At 44.0% G+C, this 19733-nt stretch overlaps 1 protein-coding gene across 2 annotated transcripts in view; it reads left to right on the top strand.

The window, feature by feature from the left end:
• The first annotated feature begins 180 nt into the window (after positions 1–180).
• LOC113163495 (piezo-type mechanosensitive ion channel component 2-like) overlaps positions 181–19733 on the top strand; it is a 30841-nt gene continuing 11288 nt past the window's right edge. The window contains exons 1-29 of one of the 2 annotated variants that reach the window (XM_026362187.1): positions 181–840; positions 2823–2912; positions 5084–5191; positions 5269–5311; positions 8161–8281; positions 8696–8897; positions 9034–9247; positions 11844–11991; positions 12088–12252; positions 12390–12504; positions 12690–13072; positions 13336–13453; positions 13610–13863; positions 14007–14155; positions 14237–14315; positions 14423–14517; positions 14740–14924; positions 14998–15155; positions 15568–15744; positions 15839–15952; positions 16377–16577; positions 16654–16858; positions 17052–17153; positions 17759–17936; positions 18022–18108; positions 18321–18477; positions 18585–18681; positions 19376–19541; positions 19633–19722. In XM_026362187.1, the coding sequence (XP_026217972.1) occupies positions 777–840; positions 2823–2912; positions 5084–5191; positions 5269–5311; positions 8161–8281; positions 8696–8897; positions 9034–9247; positions 11844–11991; positions 12088–12252; positions 12390–12504; positions 12690–13072; positions 13336–13453; positions 13610–13863; positions 14007–14155; positions 14237–14315; positions 14423–14517; positions 14740–14924; positions 14998–15155; positions 15568–15744; positions 15839–15952; positions 16377–16577; positions 16654–16858; positions 17052–17153; positions 17759–17936; positions 18022–18108; positions 18321–18477; positions 18585–18681; positions 19376–19541; positions 19633–19722 (4265 nt within the window). In that variant the 5' untranslated portion in view covers positions 181–776. Of the gene's footprint in view, positions 841–2822; positions 2913–5083; positions 5192–5268; positions 5312–8160; positions 8282–8695; positions 8898–9033; positions 9248–11843; positions 11992–12087; positions 12253–12389; positions 12505–12689; positions 13073–13335; positions 13454–13609; positions 13864–14006; positions 14156–14236; positions 14316–14422; positions 14518–14739; positions 14925–14997; positions 15156–15567; positions 15745–15838; positions 15953–16376; positions 16578–16653; positions 16859–17051; positions 17154–17758; positions 17937–18021; positions 18109–18320; positions 18478–18584; positions 18682–19375; positions 19542–19632; positions 19723–19733 lie in introns of those variants that run through there. The other variant, XM_026362188.1, reaches the window with a different exon arrangement.

Genomic DNA, 19733 nt, shown 5'->3' with positions numbered 1-19733 from the left:
CTGATCGACTTATTTCACATCAGCTATTGTTCAGTATAAATAACCTCCAGCAGTAACTAAAGTAAAGTAAATTAAGTAAGTAAGTAAAATAATCTCCAAGGCCCCATTTAAAATGAGTGGTTCCTCGTTCTGCCAGCTGATTGGCTCAGATACATGTCACTCTGGCGGTGGCCGGGACTAAGAGCAGCTTGGATCGATCCTATTGGTCAGTTCCCGACTGATCCGGAGTCAGTGTCGCTGGTTCGGTGAGTGTTTTTCAGGAGACTGAAGAAAAGAAAAAGGAGTTTCGTCCGGTGGGTTTGATTTTCAGCTGGAAAAGAAAAGAAAAAAGAAGAGGAGCAAGGAAAGTTTGTGCAAAGCAAACAAAGAAGAAGAGCAGAAAAGATCTGTCAAGTTTTCTGGGACATTTGAGGTTTTTTCCTGTAAAAAATTAAACTTCAGCTGGAGACACAGACAGAGAGAAAGATACTTGTTTAAGTCACTATTTATCCTAAACTGACAGCGAGACACCCTGTCTGTCTTTCTGTCTGTCTGTCTGTCTACCTGTCTGTCTGTTTGTCTTCTGCTCCCTGAATCCTGGAGGACGGAGGATGTCACCGGCATGTGTCGCCTCCCTCAGCCGGACCCGCGGCTTCTCCGGCGGGCACACAGAGCTCTGACAGCCGAGGGTGTATCCAGAACCAGAGCCGGGGACTGGATTTAGATCTGGATCTGTAAAGCCGGGTTTTTGTTTTTTTTTTAAAGCGGGGACTGAAGTGGACTGAGCTGGTTTCAGGATGTCCTCGGAGCTGGCTGCAGGTCTGGTCTTCAGGGTTGTGCTACCCCTCAGTCTGACTGCAGGTAAGATTGATTTCTAGGTTTCATCCTGTGTGTTGATTCATTCTGAGAGTAATCTGATTATTATTATTTATATTATTATTATTATTATTATTATTATTATTATTTTATTTTAGCTGATACACTACTGATGATACCTCAGTAAGTATTGTCACTAGAGTATAAAAATACTTTACTGCAGTAACAGAACTGATGATATTTCTGCAAATACTTTCACCAGAGACCAGAAAATAACCATTAGACTCTAAATAAAGTAGAAATATCTCAGTATTACCTACTGGAAGTACCAGAGTACATCTGCTATACATGTACTACTGTGGGCCCTGACCTGATGATTTTGTCCGACACAGCAAACATTTAGTTTTCATTCCACCCTCAGGTAAACTCAGGTAAACTCAGGTAAACTCACAGTGGAACCTGAACCAGTCAGAGCGACACAGGTGAACATCAGCTTTTCAACATTAGTGACACAGCAGCTGGTGTTTTCCTCACGTTTGTTCTTTAAACAGACGTCTGGTCAGAAACGAGAACAGTTCTTCACCTGGTGCCGCCCAGGTACACTACCAGGTGATCTCTGTACCTGTCGTCCATCAAAACACCTTCATCTGTCAGTCTGGGTAAAGAATGCAGAGTGGAGTACTTTTTTTAAACATGCGGACATGTCACCAACATAATGAATAATCAGGAAAACAAGCAGTAGGTAGACTAGTCCTCTAATGTGCTCAGGCAGATTAATGACGTACGTTATTGATCCACTTTGGTAAATTGTGGTTGGACAGACGGTAAATATCAGCGATACTACAGGGGTTTGGTGTCTTGTCCAAGTGCATCTCGACAAGTAGGCAGAATCAAACCACTAGCCGTGGGGTTCGTAGACGACTGCCCCAGTAGCTGTTGAGTTTGGTCCAGGACAGTCGCACTAGGTCACAAACCGACGTTCGTGCCGCTCTACAACATTAGCTGCTGAAAATGTCCTCACAAACATAGTGGTACACGCAGGCACAGCCAGATGTTAGTACCTGAGTAGTGGAACCAGTGTGTGTGTTTGGGGGGAGGGGAGGTTAACCAGGGGGCCACCTCTTCCTGCCCCCCCCTCCTCACACACACACACACACACACACACTGCGCTGTAAACTGTGTTTGTGCAGAGGAAGGCGTTTGTCTTCAGACTGTTTATGAATCTGTCACAACAAGTTTCCCTGTCTCTTACTTTAGCAACAGTTTCATCTAAACCTGGATCACATGCGTATTAAAACTGTTTACCAGCTCTCAGTCTTCAGTCTCCAGCTGAACATCCGTCATATGAAACCTGTGGAAGGAATGTGGATCACAGCTCAGCTCGGGCACCCACATACTGAAAGACCAGAAGGTGTTCCAGGCCAAAACCAGAACAGGGACTTTCTGATCAGTCACTGGTTCCTGTATATCACACAGTCCACCAGTTAGACTGTGTGTGTGTGTGTATTTTTGTCTGCAGGGTTTACACAGTCCAGTTTAATCCACACAGCAAACACACACTGACAGTAAAACATTAAATTACTGGAGTGAATAAACTGTACCTGTCATTTAGATCGAGTTAGGAAGAAAAAGATGTTCAGGTGTAGAAAGACGACAGAGGTGGGTAAGGACTGTCCCTTATGGTACCCAACAAAGGACGAGTAAGAGTCCCTGTCCTCAGGAAAGTATTTCACTGCAGGGATTATTTTGCAAGTTAGATTATTGACTGACTGTCCTGTGTAAAGCTGCAGCGTGTGTTAATGTGTGAGACCTGTATGATTTGGTGACGGTTATTAAACAGATTGACACGTTGAGAACAGTTGACATTAACGAGTCGCTGCGTCATTAACAGTTTATAACCAGTTAATGAGGCTAATGAACTGGCTTAACTTTGTCATTATGAAGGACTGTGATGAGGATATTAATTGTTTTCCAGGTTTTATCTCTTATTGATTGATTAATTGATTGATTGTTCTGTGTGTCCACAGCTTGTGTGCTGCGGTTTAATGGATTCTCTCTGGTCTATGTCGTCCTGCTGCTGCTGCTGCCCCTGGTACCAGACCCCTGCTCCTCCACAGGTACAAAAGTCCTGGTTTAAAGTGCCTGTACCATATTTCATTGAGACCTGTTCACTACCCTGTGTTTAACTATCCTGTCAGCAAGAAAGAGAAAGATGAGAAGAAAGACAACATGAAAAGTCAGTGATAATGACAATAGCGATGTGCGAACCAATCATGCGGCTGTGAGAGCTACAGCCACTTCTGTTTAGGTTGATCTACACACCACAAAGCGTAGTATCCAAGTATCAGTCAGCAAGCACAGGTGATAATGTTTGGGCACGACGTCAGGAGCAGGAGAGAGATAAGAGAATATGACAACAGAAAAATGTTTACAGAAAGTTAACACAAGGACACAGCCCAAAGCTCAAAAGATGATAATATAATGTTGAAAAGAAGAGTGGGAGAGATTTGGTAGTGTATATTATAAATATATATTCTGGCTAATTAAGGTCCGACCGACTCCTGACGATATCTGTACATTTCACTTAGGAGTAAATAAATAGTCATTTGACTTATAAGGCGACAGTGAAATTAGTGGAACCTACGACCTACATGATGAAACACAGTTCACAGTGACCACTCTGCAAACAATTTTTCCTGCATTATTCTGAAAACTGTCTTATCTGTATAAAAGTGACTGGGAGTGTCACAAACCAGCAAATCGGAATTTGATCCAGTCAGTGCAGTGTCATGTGGACATTACTTAATGTCGGGAGCTGACTGGAGAAAGACTGGAGCGCACTCGGACTACTACTGGCTGCAGCGTTCTTTGTGAATAACATCATGTTATAATCCGGTATCCAGTTCTTCATAAGAGAACATGTGTGATTGGGAGAATCCCTAAGAACTGCTGTGACGTCAGTCGGGTCAGGTTCATGTTCATCACATCTCTGGTTGAGCTATGTCACCATAAACTCTCAACCTGTTTGTATGTTGCTGAGGTCTGTACAGAATCTCCCCGTTTCCGTCCCACTGATGACCTCTGTACGTCCTGTTACAACGTCACATGTGAATGTGAGACTGTGATCATCAGCATGTTGAATACAACAGGCTCCACATCGTGTATCACGATGTACACGTGTAAATGAAACAACTCATTAACACATGTTCACACGTGTGTGAAACGTCATGTCAAACATCATCACGCCTCCGCTGCTGGGATCCAGCGGCCATGTAAAAAAATGGGACGGCGTCAAAGTTGTTTTAACAGGAACACACTAGGATGTTCCCCTCATGACATCATGAGGGCAACTTTGTACTGAGTGATGGTGACACTGACACAGGAATGCACTGTGAGGCCATTAACACCAGGAAATAGACCAAACCAAACCTGTCTGTTTCTGAGTATCTGGCCGGGTAATACTGCCCTGAGGGACTCCCAGAGAGAAACACACACCTCGACACACACAATAGCACACACAGTGACTGTGTGTCTGACTATTTCCTGGAGGATGGTCCAGAGGAAGCAGAGAGAATAGAGAGGTCATTTCTGAGGGGCGTCGGGAGGTGAGATGGGGGGGGTTGTTTATACAAAACCAGTGGTGACTCAGTGAGTGACATGACTTCCTGTGGGGGGGGGTTGCGGTTTATAGCAGGTTATATCCTGATACGGTGCCGGTGGGACCAGACTATGGCCTGCTGTGCAAACTGTAATAAAGCTGTGAATAAAGAGAAGAAGAAACAGAATCGGCTTCATTCGTGTTGTTTTATCACAGTAATGTTTCCGGCTGACTGAGCAGCCGTACTGATCCTGAACAGTGATCAGAAACCTGTCAGGTCTGACTCTGAGGGTTCAGACTCGGTGCAGTTTGTGTTTGTACGATTTCTAAATGTTGACGACAAACATCATCACTGTACTGTTTACACCTGTTTATGCAGGTTTTATTAGCTTGTTTATGTGGGAGTCAGTGAGTGGCTGCTGTCGTCTGGAAGCTGTCTCTCTCCCCCACTGTCTCTCCGTCTGTCTGTCAAACACGTTTTCCTACATTCGCTATATTTGAGATCAAGCTGAAAACCACTGTTGGACCACATGCTGATTTTACAGATGTTGCTGCAGGGATGAAGTACTTTACTGTGAGGTATAGTGAAGTATAACAGGGTGAATATCAGTAAGGTACACTGAAATGTGTCAATGTCACTTCCTGTAACTTTCCAGCTTTTCATAATAAAGTAAAGTTTCTGTCTTGTAGGAAATGCGAGTCGCTGTGTGACGGCCGTGTGTGTCTCCAGTTTCCTCTTCCTGTTACTGCAGTCCTTCTTCCAGGTGACGACTGCCACACTGCAGCCAGACTACAACTGTAAGATACGTCTGTCTCTCGGTTTAACTGTCTATGTTTATATCCCTTCTGCATATTTACCACCCGTCTCTCTGCAGGTACATCGTGGCAGAAAGTTCTGAGTCAGCTCGGTCTGGTGAGGTAAGACACTTATCACGTGATGGACAGACAGGTGACAGGCAGACAGGTTAAGAGCCATTTCATACTAATAATGAATATGGATATGTAGACGCAGGTGGATATGCACGTATCCACAGACAACCCTCATCATGTCCTGTCTTAGCAGATGAAAAGAGTCATGTCCGGACTTTACCTGGTGAGGTGCATGTGAGAACGCAACTGTCTGTATTATTCAGCTCGGAAATTACCTGGACTTTATCCTGTGAGCCCCCTAGTACAAAGTCAGCGTAATGTCCAAGTGAGCACCCTCACAGCAGCGTTTTTTTTTTACCTCGATCCAGTCAGCACAACATCAGAAAGTTTAAGAGAAAATCTTCTGTTTTTGCATCTTCTTTCCTTCCTAAACGTAAAGCGTCAGTTCTAATAATGTGAGTTGCTCAAAAGATGAGCTGTAAGCCCGAAATCAAACGGACTATGAACGTATGTTACCTGGACTTTCTCCTGCTGTGTGCTGCATATGTGAATGCACAAGCTCAATGTCCAGACCTGGTTCTCAAGAGATCTGGATAGTCACTGTTTGAAAAAGACGAGCAAAAGATGAGCACAAACTAATTTTTACGTTGTGTTCTCACTGCCTCATGTTTCGCAGTTTGTTCACACCAGAAACAGTTCTTCTATAGACTGTACCTTCAGAGTAGAGTCGCTTGCATATGAGCGAGCACTTACTCTACCTGTCCATTGTCTCAGACATGTCCAGGATGTTCCCTCTCTGTGGTTTTGGTGTAAGTGGTCTTGCTCCAGCTGCAGACCTCCTGGTTTTGGTAAAAAAAATCCAGCTTTTTCTAGCTAACAGTTTTGCTAGACTCCTTTTCTCTTACAGACTCTGAATGTTTGCAGAGCCTTAAACAGCTGCTACACACCACTGTGGTCACGTTCCACATCTCCCTCTATACTCCATACTAGAGTCACTGTAGGACGTTCACTCTGGTAGTTTTGAGCTCCAGACCGAAGCTCACGTCCCGCTGTCTTTGTGGGAACAGCCAATCAACCGTCTCAGCTTGTAAAACTGTTGCATATTCTTCCTCTTCCCTCTGCCTGAGATCTTTCTGTATCTCTACTGTTTGTGCCTCATTTTCCTTTTTTAAACCCTGAGGCTGAACTGACTCACAGCTGATCAGCTACCTCCTTTCCAGCTGTTCCCACTGAACACATCAAAGAGAAACTGTTGCTAAGTTGGCTCCTCTAAAAGTCAGTGAATCAGTTAATTTCATACATTTAGGACAAAGGAGAAATGTTTCTGAAAGAAAGAAGTTACTGAGTCACTGCTCAGTAGTGTTTGGATAGTTCCCCAACCTATCCAACTTTTCCAAACCTCAGTCTTCATTCTTGAATGTTTTGGCCTCCTTAAGTTATTTTGAGGTTTTTATTGTTTAATGTGGCTTCATCGTCTTCCTCTAAGGTTTCTGTTTTTCAAATCCACTCTTTGTCGCTCATTTTAGTTCTGTTCAGAGTCAACTTTCTCTATAAACATCAGCCACTAATTATCTGTCTGCATTGTAGTTACAGGAAGTAAAGACAACACTACCAAAATAAGAGCCATGCTCTGTCAGTCTGTCCCATAAGAGCAGGCAAATGACAAAACACAACAATCTCCCTGACATCTGATCCTATGTTAGCGTGTAAGTGTGTGTGTGTGTGTGTGTGTGTGTGTGTGTGTGTGTGTGTGTGTGTGTGTGTGTGTGTGTGTGTGTGTGTGTGTGTGTGTTTGTGCTCATGTGTGTTTCAGCAGTGGGAGGTTCAGACAGTAGTCTCTCTGTCTGCACCACACGGATCTGCAAACACCTACACACACCAATAAACACACAGTAACACACAGAAACACACACAGAAACAGACATGCTGCGTTGTGTTGAGTGACTCAAACATCTGAAGCTCCAGAGTCTGTGAATCTGACCTGAGATCAGATTTCACATTGCTACATACATACTCATTGAAAAGCCAGATGTGGCCAAACACACCCTCTGAAGATGTGTGTAGAGTTGTTGTGGATTCAACAAATGAGAAAAGTAAATAAGATAAACATCCAAGACCATAAACGACAGCACAAACAAGGTCATGTAGTATCATCCAAGCAGCTATGTGGGAAGTTTCAAGTTATGTGGACTGAAACTTCATCAACCAAAGCCCAAGTACAGTTCTAATTTAAAGTAAACGTCTAAGGACCGAAAGTGTTGCTCTGCCCATTTTATCAAGGATGCTACCAGAGCAGACCTGTGGGTTGATTTTTTGAATATGTTATCTAGTGATGAAAATAGTGCCTGCATTACAATTCATGCTTGTAAGGAGCCACTAATAGAGGACTGTCCAAGCATCATCATCTAGCTTGATGACCAGACTGATATCATTGTCATGACAACAAGAATGACAACAAACTGATAGTTTAAATATAAGATATGTATAAATATATTTTGCCATATTATAAATATACACTGCAGCAAAGACAAGATACCCACTTTAAACAGCTGCATTTGTGGTGTCAGCGAGGACGCTGCTGCCTCCATTGTCATCAAGAGTCAGGACTTGTTAGAACTTGCCCAGTCTGACCTTTCAAGAACGGGGAAATGTACCTCAGATACTCTGACTTGCCAATTGTTATTATCTAGATCTCGGGAGTCTGAAAATGTTCAGAAAACTAACTCCAGTGCACTAATAGTTGAAAATGTCACACATTTTTATTTCTATGTCAAGACAGTATTTTTTTACACCTGTGTATACTGTTCAGTAATGCTGGATACAGTCTGCTAGAGCCACTGAACTCACACTTTGTTGGGCACATGTTGGACTAAACAAATGCAAACTGTCTCTTTCAGTCTGACAGGAAGTGATGCAGGGTCTGCAGTGAGACAGGTGTGTCCAGATATTGGTGTGCTGGTCGTTGGTCTGCTGACCTGGAGGCTACTTGTCACACTGAACGCCGACACACATACACAGGTAACGCACACACAAACTAAAGAAGCAGGTGTAACCTTGTTAGGTCGTCTCCTCTTGTTTCTTAACGAGATTTTCTGTCTATTAGTGTGTAACTCAGTAAGCTATTTATTAACGCTAACCTCATTATCTGACAAGAGACACAAACAGTAACACACACTCACACACACACTGAGGGTATAGTGATTAGGTTTCAGGTTCCATCAGTTTATTGTTGATTTTGTCAGAGTCTGTTTGTTAACTTGAAACCAGACCAGCAGACAGCAGACACACCACCCCTCCTCCTCCTCCTCCTCACTCTTCATCACTGTCACTCTAACAGACCAGTGGGTCCAGCTGGAGGACAGACTGGCGTCTAAACATCGCCAGTAGAATTTGGGTAGAGTAAAATAAAACTGTTACTTGTCCTGTGTCCAGCGTCAGCAGCAGCAGGAGGACGAAGGGATAGTGTTTGATGAGGGCTCTGTGCTCGGACATGAGGATGCAGAAGAAGAAGAAGTCCGCAGAAATAGGGCTCTGGTTGAACTGGAGTCACTGGTTTATAAAACCAGGCAGATGCTGGGAAACATGACGACGACTGGAGGAAAAGTCCTACTGACGGCTCTGCTGGGACTCACAGGTAACGGGTGCAGTCCAGTGGCTAAAGACTAAAAGGCAACTGGTAAAAGATTGCTAAGTTATTGGTAGTAGACTGACGGAGGAGATGCTACTTGTTTAACAAATGGTTATCTTTCTCTCCTGCTCCTCTCCTTCAGGTATCATGTCCCCCTCCCTCCCCTCTCTCCTCTACCTGCTCTGTTTCCAAGTGTTATGTACCTGGTGGGCGTGGTCAGGTCAGGTGCCACCTCTGGTCTTCAGGTGTATGTCTGTGATGTCACTGGTTTACTCCTCCTCCCACTTTCTGCTCTTCTACTGTTACCAGCTGCCCTCGCTGCAGGAGGCGTGGCCTGCCAACTGCACCTCCTCCAGGTAAGACACTTTTAACAAAACCAAGTGCACTCGCCATGGCATTGTTTCGATAAGCTTCTGCAATGTCACCATTAAATTTATTATGAAAAACTGGCAGTGACAGGAAGTGACATTGACACCACATTTATTCCCAGTTGCATTAATTTTTCACCAACATCTTGTATTGATAATGGGAGAGTTGGACCGCTACACAAAGTCTTCTCCAGCACATCCCAAAGATTCTCAGTGGGGTTAAGGTCTGGACTCTGTGGTGACCAATCCATGTGTGAAAATGATGTGTCATCCTACCCGAACCACTCTTTCACAATTTGATGAGTTATTAACCCAGTTTTAGTAGTTTCATCAATCTCCTTAGATGTTTTCTTTGCTTGTTTCATGCCAATAATTTGATCCTTCTGAAACAGATTAACATATTTTCCCCGATCAAAGGATGTGTCTTCTGACATGGTTGTTTAAGAAATAAATAACTTTTGCCAGTTGCCAGTTGACAAAACTTTCCACCATTCACTTGAACTTTAATGTCTCCACTCTGAATATGTCCTATAACAGCAGAGCCATGAAAGAAAGAAAAACTGTACCTAAAGAGGTACACAGGGTGAAGAGAGAGGAAGACAGAACTGTGGAGCACCTGTGCTGCAGACCACAGTGTCAGACAAGCAGTTCATGAGGCTCTTGCTGCCAATCACTTGGCAATCTTCTCTCTCTGGGGACAGTCAGTCCACAAATCAAGAACTCATGGGACCTGCATGGTTTTTAAATTCTCTCCCAGTAGAACAGGCTGATAGTGTTAAATACAGTGGAGGAATCAAAAACACTAAACTGGTAACACATATCCAGCAGTTAGGAGATAAGAAAGGAAAAGAAAAGGAGAGAGGTGAAGAAGGATGTAGACTGAGGAGTGAACAGAGGAGGTGTAGCAGTGAATCAGATGGTTTGTGTTCCTTATAATCACGGCTGATTTAAACTGACCGCAGAGCCACATGTGGCTGTAAACTAATGGTCAGTTCTGGGATCAGATATCAGGTTAATTACTACTATTAAATTATGTCTAAATTAATCTGATGGGTATTGTTTCTGTAAGGACACAAAGCTCAAACCAGGCAAAGAAAAATATTATTTTCAGTCTTGATCAGTTAAAGGAACTTTTTAACTGGAACTTTTAGTTCACTTTGAACTGACATGTTTTACATTTACATTTAGTTATTTGGCAGACGCTTCTTCTATCCAAAGCATTATACAAGTGAGGCACAAAGCACCTGTGCGATCTGTGTGTCATCAGCATAGCAATGATAGGAAAAAATATCTAAGCCAAGGAGACAAAGAAAGATTTAAGTACAAAGAAAGGTTTGAAAGAGTGCTTAAAAATTAAGAGTGAGGCAGATGAGAGTGCAGAGGCGGATAGGTAGGTAGGTACGTAGGTAGGTAGGTAGGTAGGTAGGTAGGTAGGTAGGTAGGCAGGCGAGAGAGATTGTAAACCAGGATGAGGGAGTCCAGGTAAGCTGGTTCTGTTAAGTTGACCATGCTTTGAACCTGATGTGGGGAGCTACAGGAAGCCAGTGGTGAAAAGTGGTGTAACATGTCGCTTTTGGCTGATCAAAAATGGATTAGATCATGTGGAGGGGTTTAATGGTGCATGCTGGTAACCCTGTCAGTAATTAACTTGCACTAGTCAAGTTTATATATGACCAGAACCTGCACAATGAGATGTGTTGTATAGTCCAAAAGGTAGAGTCTGATCTTTCTGATGTTGAAAAGGGCAAATCTTCATGCCCTAGAGACAGAGGAGATTTGGTCGGTAAAGCTCACTTTCAGTGATCACCCCCAGGTTTCTGGCAAACTAAGTGGGAACAATCACAGTGGACACTATGTTGATGCTGATGTTGTATTATTTTCAAGGTCTGGCTGGGAAGACAGACAGGTTGAGCTGAAGATGCCTCTCTCATTTAAGCACCGATGTCACCAAGGCATGCAGAGATGTGTAGTGAGACAGTTGAGTCATCCAGTGGAAATGACAGGACGAGCTGTGTGTCGTCAGCATAGCAATGATAGGAAAAACCATGCAGCTGGATGATGAAAGCTAGGGATATAGTATAGATGGAAACAGAGTAGAGGAACAACAACAGAGCCCTGTGGCACACCAGTGAAAGTTAGCGAGAGTTAGCAACCTGCCCCTGCCAAGATATCCTGAAGGTATGTCCAGACAAGTAGGACTTAAGCCAGGTCAGAGCTGTTCCAGTGATGTCCAAATCAGAAAGTGTAGAAACAAGGATCTGGCAATTAACTGGTGTCAAAGGCTGCAGACAGATCAAGTAGAATTAAGACAGAATATTGAGCTGCAGCTTTTGCTGTCAGCATGTATTCACAGTCTCAATGTATTTATTAGTTTTATTATAAACAGGGCCTTCAACCTCTTTACAGATCCTTTCATATTCTCAAAGCTGATGTTTCCTGTTTAAGGTGTTTGTACAGGTCACATTCAGCTCTGCACAGACCACATGTTCCAGTAAAAGCTTCTGAATAACTGTCTCAATAGAACTGTTACATACATACCTAGACGGATGATGGCTCTGTTCTGTGGTGTCTGATTGGTTTGTAGTGTGTTTGGCCTGGTACCGGTGGTCTCTGTGGACTGTGCTGCCCCCTGGAGGCTGCAGGTGAACCCTGATCTCAGCTGGTTTCACTTCTGCAGTCCTTTAATGCTGCTGCTGCTCTACCACACTGTGGCCAGCCTGTGGAGGAACCGGGTGAGACAATGATGTCACCATTTACCTGTTAGGACGTCACAATGAGTTGTTGTTCCTTAGCTCTGATTGGTTGACAGATATTAAATTTTTTTTCAGCTGATTGACTCTGATGTTGTAGTGAGGGTGGAGTCACCTGTCAGCGGGAGCTGTGGCATCATCACTGCCACTAGCAATCTGAGTGATGATGTCAGTGGCAATCTCACAGCGGAGAGGCGGCGAGAGCTTTGGAAGAGAGCCCACGATCGACCCGAGTGCAGAGAAGTACAGATTGTTTACACCAACACATTTTATTTATTCATCTTCAAATTTATGTCAAGAAATCCTTTCACTTCCTGATTTCACATTCATACTTCAACCACTGAGTGATCAGTAAAACTTTACCTTACTTTATTTGGCAGGTGCTTGGGTCATCAACCAATGACAGCCCCTCTGACTCCTTTGCCCCACCCACTCAGAGCACTGCACTGGCATTGGATGTTTACTCCACGCCTCATTACTCTCTCAGCCAATCGGGTGAGTCTGTGGTTCAGCATCTCAGCAGATCAATCAGTCAATCAGGAGCCAACCCTGTTATAGATAGTTACCCCAACATATCACTGCATAAAAATGATACAGACAAAATACAGTATTAAATGACACATTTTTTCAGGATGTGTGACTTGTGTTAAACTCCTCTTCTCCTATGTTTGATGCTGCAGACACATTGGAGACATGTGTTTGGGAGGAAGAGGAGGGCGACGAAGAGGAAGTGAGGACGAGATGTGAGGAGGACGTGGGGGTTAATGCTGCCTCTATGGCCTTCGGCTTCCTCCTCAAACAGAGCTACATCTGTGCTCTGATCTCCATGATGGCCTGGTCCATCACATATGTGTCCTGGCTCACATGCGTGCTGCTACTGTGGTCATGTGTCCTGTGGATGATGCGAGAGCGTCGCCGCTACACGTTGATGTCATCGCCCTGGCTGGTTGTCTATGGCAACCTGCTGCTCATCCTACAGTATGTGTACAGCTTCCCACCCGTACAGGAAGTTCCTGGATTGTTCCCAAAAAAGGATGATCCTTGCCGGGAGCTCGCCTCAAAGGTACCACTACTATTACTTTTACTGGTTCTACTACTAATGATACTACCACTGTTACTACATGTACACTACACCTGAAAGCATCTCTAGACAGAAAACCACCATGCCGGGAATGTGCAGCAAAGTTTCATTATTACCATTATAACTACTGTTCTGGTTATCGTTATGGTTAATCAGACTGATAGATTAATCTGGTTATTAGTCAGATAAATGTGATTACCATTGTATTTAACCAGTTGAATCTGATTAATTGGTTGTTGTTGCAGTTGCTGTGTCTGTTGACTTTCTGGCTGCTGCTGCGTCAGGCTCTGACTGAGAAGAGAGACAGACAGAAAGAGAGACAGACAGGCACACCCCTGTCCACCATCAGTATCCATACACAAGGTACTCCTATCAGCCCATCTGATGGTAACCTGTCTGTCTGATGATCACCTGTCTGTCTAATGGTCAACTGTCTGTCTGATGGTCAACTGTCTATCTAATGGTCAACTGTCTGTCTGATGGTCACCTGTCTGTCTGGTTCTGTTTTATGTCCTCCAGAAGAACAGAGGGGGGATCAGGAGCCACAGAAGAAGAAGGTGGATGAGGTATCATATGAGGAGGTGCTGCTTCTGGGTGGTGCAGGAGGAGGGGTACAAATGGAGGCTCTGGTTGCCGTGGTAACACGGATGTTTGTTAAATACTGGATCTACGTCTGTGGAACAATGTTTTTCTTTGTCAGCTTCGAGGGGAAAATTGTCCTGTACAAAGTCATCTACATGGTCCTGTTCTTGTGCTGTGTGGCGTTGTACCAGGTAATACTTCTACTACTGCATGTACTAGTCTCTAGTTTGCTGTCACTGGATACTTTTCAATCTCATTAGTACATGTAGTACTGTAGCACATAGCAGGACACTGATGAGCTACCTGTCTCTCTGTCTACTGTCTGTCTCTGTAGTTGAATTATGAACGTTGGCGTGCCTGGCTCAGGGGCTTCTGGGTCGCTGTGGTGGTTTACTCGATGCTGGTTCTGATCCTGGTGTACACCTTTCAGTTCCCCTCATCCCCTCAAACCTGGAGCTCCAAAACTGGAATCAGCACACACAGGTATGAACAGGTACTCAGACCTACTCACATAGATATTTTGCTGATGTTTCTGAAGTCTTTAATTTGTCTTTGTTTTCCCAGGTTGGAGGATGTTGGTTTGGAGAAATTCTCAGTTCCAGTTCTCTTCACCAGGATCTTCATCCCTGCTGCATTCCTACTGGTGCTCTCTCCGACATGTTTCATTAGTACAGCCACAGTAACAGGGTTTTGGGGTAGGGGAGACCAGGTTTTCTCATCATCATGTCATGTTTTTCATATTGTTCACAGATGTGTATTGTCCACCTGCATTACTTCCACGAGCCGTTTCTGCAGCTAACCGACCTTAAGACTGTGGTGGACACACACAACAGCACCATCACCAGGTAGGGCTTATACAGCTACCCACAGGTCATCTGACGTCAGCCGTTCCAAACAGTGTCCACATATGCCTCTGTCCTTCAGATCAGTTCTCAGATAACAGAAATGCTATTTCTCATACTTCTCAAACTAGTTCCCAGACCTCTGCTAATAGTCTCCAGACATGTGCAACTAGACTAGTGCTGGGTCCTTACCTGGACCCATCTCACTGTCCCACCTATCTGCAGGTTGGTCCACTCGGATGGCAGTCTGGTTGATCTGTCAGCAGGCGGGGCTCCTCAGCTCCCTCCAGAGGAGGAGAAGGGGTTACAGAAGGAAAGAGAGGAGGAGACTGAGGAAAAGTGCTTAAAGGAGGAAGATGATGAGTACCCCTGTATGTTTGACCGGGAAACCCTGTCTGACCACATAGCAGGTAAACACTCTTGCTGGCACACCTGAAGCAGAGAGTCTGAACAAGAATGACACTTGTGTTTTCTTGTCTTCAGTGCTGGTCTCCTGGAGGTTAGTAGTGGATCGTCTGTCTGTCCTTTTCCTGCGCCTCCTCCTGTCCCTGCAGCGCCTGCAGTGCCTCCTCTGGTGGCTCCTGGAACTACACATTGTAAAGATTGTGTCCTTTTACATCATCTGGGTCTCAGTCAAGGAGGTCAGTATCTGTACCTGTCTGTTTCTCTCCATTTGTGTTTCTTGCTGATATTAAGCAAATAAAACCATCTGTTGTCTATTTATATGCTTTTATTATGTTTTTCTAAACTGCGTAGAACAAAAGACGATTGTGTGGCTTTAAGAAGAACACATATTTACCAAAATCACACAACACATTCCTGTAGTTTTGCCGCATTCATTTTGTTCTATGTTTTCATATCTATTATAAACTGAGAATAAAGTCTACAGCGTATTAGATGAATGAGACTCACCTACACACCCCACCTGTATGGGCTTAGATAGAAAATAATAGGTGCGGGTGTTTAGATTCATTCTTGGCCACCACCAGTGTATGTTGGCCTTTACCTGCCTAGCTGCAGTTATGTGTATCTCACCTGTCTGTCTCTTTCCAGGTGTGTCTCTTTAACCTGGTCTTCGTCCTGTGTGTGGGCGTGGCTCTGCCCTGCAGATCGTGGCGCCCCCTGCTGTCAAGTGTCTGCACAGTGTGGACCTGTGTAGTGACCGTCTGTAAGATGTTGTACCAGCTCAACGTTGTCCAGCCAATCAAATATTCCTCCAACTGCACCATGGTAACCATCGCGACAGCATCACACCTGTTGGTCTGCAGACCTCTGCCTATCGCTCACTTCTCACTTCGTCTCTCATCTGTCTGTCTCTCCTCAGCCAAGTAACTCCAGCTCTTACCTGTCTAGCTCTGTGTTATATGCTGGTCCAATTGACCCTGCCCAGTGGGTGGGTCTCCACAAGACAGATGGGAAACTGCTCGACTACCTGAGGGTAAATTAATTCAACAGAATGTTAGCTTAGCATCATGCTAACCTGTCTCCACAGTATAAATTACTACCCTATCCGTACAACCTATCTCATTTGTTCTACGCATGTGCAAAGAATCAGTTTCTTTGTGACATGTAACATACCTAAATGTGTATTCATATATTTTTATTTCAGGAAACAATAATGTATGAATATAAGCAATGCAGAGCAAAGTACATCATGATAGCAAACACAGATTGGTTCAATGTACAAGATAACAAAGTTATGTTGTTGACATGTAATGATCTGTGGCAGACAGCAACCGTTAAGGTGGAGGCTAACCAGCTAATGTGGCGACATTGCTATAAACTGCATGGAACAAATCAGGTAGGCTGCACAGGTCATGACAGTACTGTTAGCTTATCATCATGCTAACCTGTCTCCACAGTATAACCTGATGATGTTAGCACTGTTAGCCTTTGAGGTGACCATTTACCGGCACCAGGAGCTCTATCGTCTGCGCCGAAATGAAGTCCCTCCCCCAACCAGGACGCTGTTTCATGACATCACCAGGCACCACCTTGACAACGGAGTGTTAAGCTGTGTTAAATACTTTCTCAATTACTACTTCTACAAGTTTGGAATGGAGGTGAGGCTTTTTTCACATTAGCTCAGCATCATGCTAACCACCTCTTGTTTACAAACATGCTCCTCTTGCTCCTCAGACCTGCTTCCTGTTGGCGGTGAATGTGATTGGTCAGCGGATGGATCTATTTGCTGTGGGCCATGCCTTTGGCCTCATCACCATTTTGTCACGTCGCAGCAGGAAGCGCATCGCCTGCGTGTGGCCGCGGTACTGCTACTTCCTGTCGGGAATGGTGTGTTTCCAGTATGTGCTGTGTATTGGGCTCCCTCCGGCTGCCTGCAAAGGTAAAGACTCAAATAACAACAAGCACAGTGAGATTATTTACCCCACATCATCAATGCTTATATTGACACTGCTAAGCTAAGATAGGCTTACAATTTCCCCTTGCTTCTAGTCTCACATTTACATTACGTTTAGCAGACGCTTATATCAGACAGCAGAAGCTGATCCTTTTATTTCTTTTCTGCATTTTCTCAGATTATCCATGGAGAGCTCCATCTTCCAACATAGATTCGAACGTGGTGAAGTGGCTCTTCCTCCCAGATCACCTGACTCCTCCCAACTCACTATTCCTCCTCTGTAAGACCATTATCACTATCCTATAGAGAGCGGAAGTCCTTACGCCATGTGTTATACTGCCGTCCATAAGCATCAGCATCTTAATCCAGTTCCTCCATTGAGCATTTTTTCAGCATTCATACCACCAACCCCAACAGCTGTTATCTAAAAATGTCTACAGTGTTCAGTTCCCAGCACGCTGCTGTTATTACAGGCATGTTGGAACTCGCTGCAACCCACTGACTCACTCATAGACTCATCAGTACAGCAGCACTTTTGAGCCATGAAATTAAGCCTGGGAATGCCTAGACCAATACAAACAGAGTAGATAAACAACAATATTAGATTCTTTTGTAAATACCTACTGTACTTATCTTAGCAAACCAGGAAAGATTAAAAAAGCTGCATTCCAATGCTGAAGTTTTAGTCATTAGCAGCAGTAGATCTCACACATATGATAGTTTTCTTACTTCTTTAAAACAATCCAGAAGTTGACGTTTCACTTCAGGTCTCTCTCTAATATAGTATACTAAACAGCAAGAAATTCCACAGAGTTTGGTTAGTGATACCCCTCTGTGTGTATTTTAGATTTAGTTTTTACAGTAAGATGTATCCTGGCCTTTCAGATGATTTCTTCCTCCTCCTCGGGGCGTCACTGCAGCTGCAGGTGTTTGAAGAAGAGCTTCGGTCATCGGTTCAGACTCTTGCAGGTGACAACAGTGAGCTGGATGAAGATGAAGAACCGATCTGTGATCCTATTACACAACTCCGTCTCAACATAGTCCCTGATTTCATGTTGTGCAGGTAAACCACACAACTATACACTTATGCTCCTACCTGTCTGTCCTTTTACCTGTCTCACCTGTTTGACTATGCTATGTGTGCTCAGGTCTTACCTGGACATGATGAAAGTTATCATCTTCTGCTACATGTTCTGGTTTGTCCTCACCATCATCTTTATCACCGGAACCACCAGGCGAGTACCTGCAGAACAAGTTTTCTCTTTACAGTCATGTACTAAACCTACTTCGGAAGATTAGGGATTAAACTCAAAGTTTTGTGTGAACTTTTACAGAGTCAAGGATAGATTTATTTTGTCCTAGTCCTAAAGTCAGGAATCATATTCCAGATTTTTATGTTACATCCTACAAAACTGTAACACTGTTCCATGATTGGTACCTGTTCCAGGATCAGTATCTTCTGTATGGGTTATCTTGTGGCCTGTTTCTACTTCTTGTTGGTGGGTGGAGACCTGCTGCTGAAACCAGTCAGGTCCATCCTGCTGTACTGGGACTGTCTGATTGGTTACAACGTGTTTGTCATAACCATGAAGAATATTCTGTCGGTGAGGCTCGTCGTCATCATCATCATTATTCATATGTATAAACGTATTCATGATAATAGGTTGAAATGTCTCTTTACTTACCTGTCTGTTTCTGACCTGACTGTCAGATCCTGGCCTGCGGTTTCATTAAGTCGCTGGTGTCGAATCACTGTTGGCTGATTCAGCTCTTCAGTCTGGCCTGCACCATCAAAGGATACACTAAACGTATGTGCTCTGCATTCTCCTCTAAACCCTTACAAGTCTTTGTTAGCGCATTCAGCCATATGATCCAGCAGCTGATTCAACTGAAAGAGACAGGTCTGTCACCAGCAGATCAGTGGAGAGGAACCTGCTTCAATCTGAATATCTGGTCTGCACCATTAAACAACCTGCTAGTTGTTTAAGTTTCCCATATTTACCTCACTATTCCATTCCAAATTCTGGGTTGAATGGACAATGAATGAACATTTACCATATCAAATGTTGAAACTGATAAATTAGCTGGTGTTTTTACTTGCTCACTTTGAATTTGATGCCAGCAGCATGTTTCAAAAAGTTAGGAGAGAGACAACAAAAGACTGAAAAGTTGCGTAACCCCTAAAAATAAAGGCTACTAATTTTACACAGGGAACTTTTTTGGAAAAGCCCGCTGGTTGCAGTTGCAGCTGTTTCAAAATAATGCACATGATCCTAGATGGCAACCACCAAAGGCAAATGTAAGAAGATATTCTACTAAAGCAGTCGAAGTGTGAGTTTCACTGAGCTTTAAATTGAGATAGTTCTGTACCAGATCAGACCGGGGGTCAAGATGAGCCAGAGCTCAAAGTGTCAGCAAGACCTTGACGTGCGGAACTCCGTTCCAGAAGAGCAGTAAACAAGTTGTCTCTCACCTGTCTGTGTTTTCATGTGTGGTTTCCAGCGGAGCAGCAGAGCAGTAAACAGTGTGAGTTGCCGAGCGATGAGGCGGGAATCATCTGGGACGGCGTCTGTTTTTGTTTCCTCTTGCTGCAGAGGAGAGTCTTCAGGAGTCACTACTTCCTGTATGTGGTGCTGGACTTGCAGAATACACTACTGCTGGCCTCCAGGTATAAAGACATTAGCACACACATGCAAACACACATTTGTAGAGTGTGTTTGCATAGTCGTTAAGTGTAAGTGTGTGTGTGTGTGTTGCAGGGGAGCAGAGCTCTTTGAGGCGTCCACAGTGAAAGCTGTAAGAGCGAGACTCGAGGTGGAAAAGACATCCATGGACCTGCTGAAGAGACAGTAAGACCACT

Source organism: Anabas testudineus, chromosome 2, assembly GCF_900324465.2.
Source record: "Anabas testudineus chromosome 2, fAnaTes1.2, whole genome shotgun sequence".
Classification (NCBI taxonomy): Eukaryota; Metazoa; Chordata; class Actinopteri; order Anabantiformes; family Anabantidae; genus Anabas; species Anabas testudineus.
This window is presented reverse-complemented; position numbering and strand designations above follow the sequence as displayed.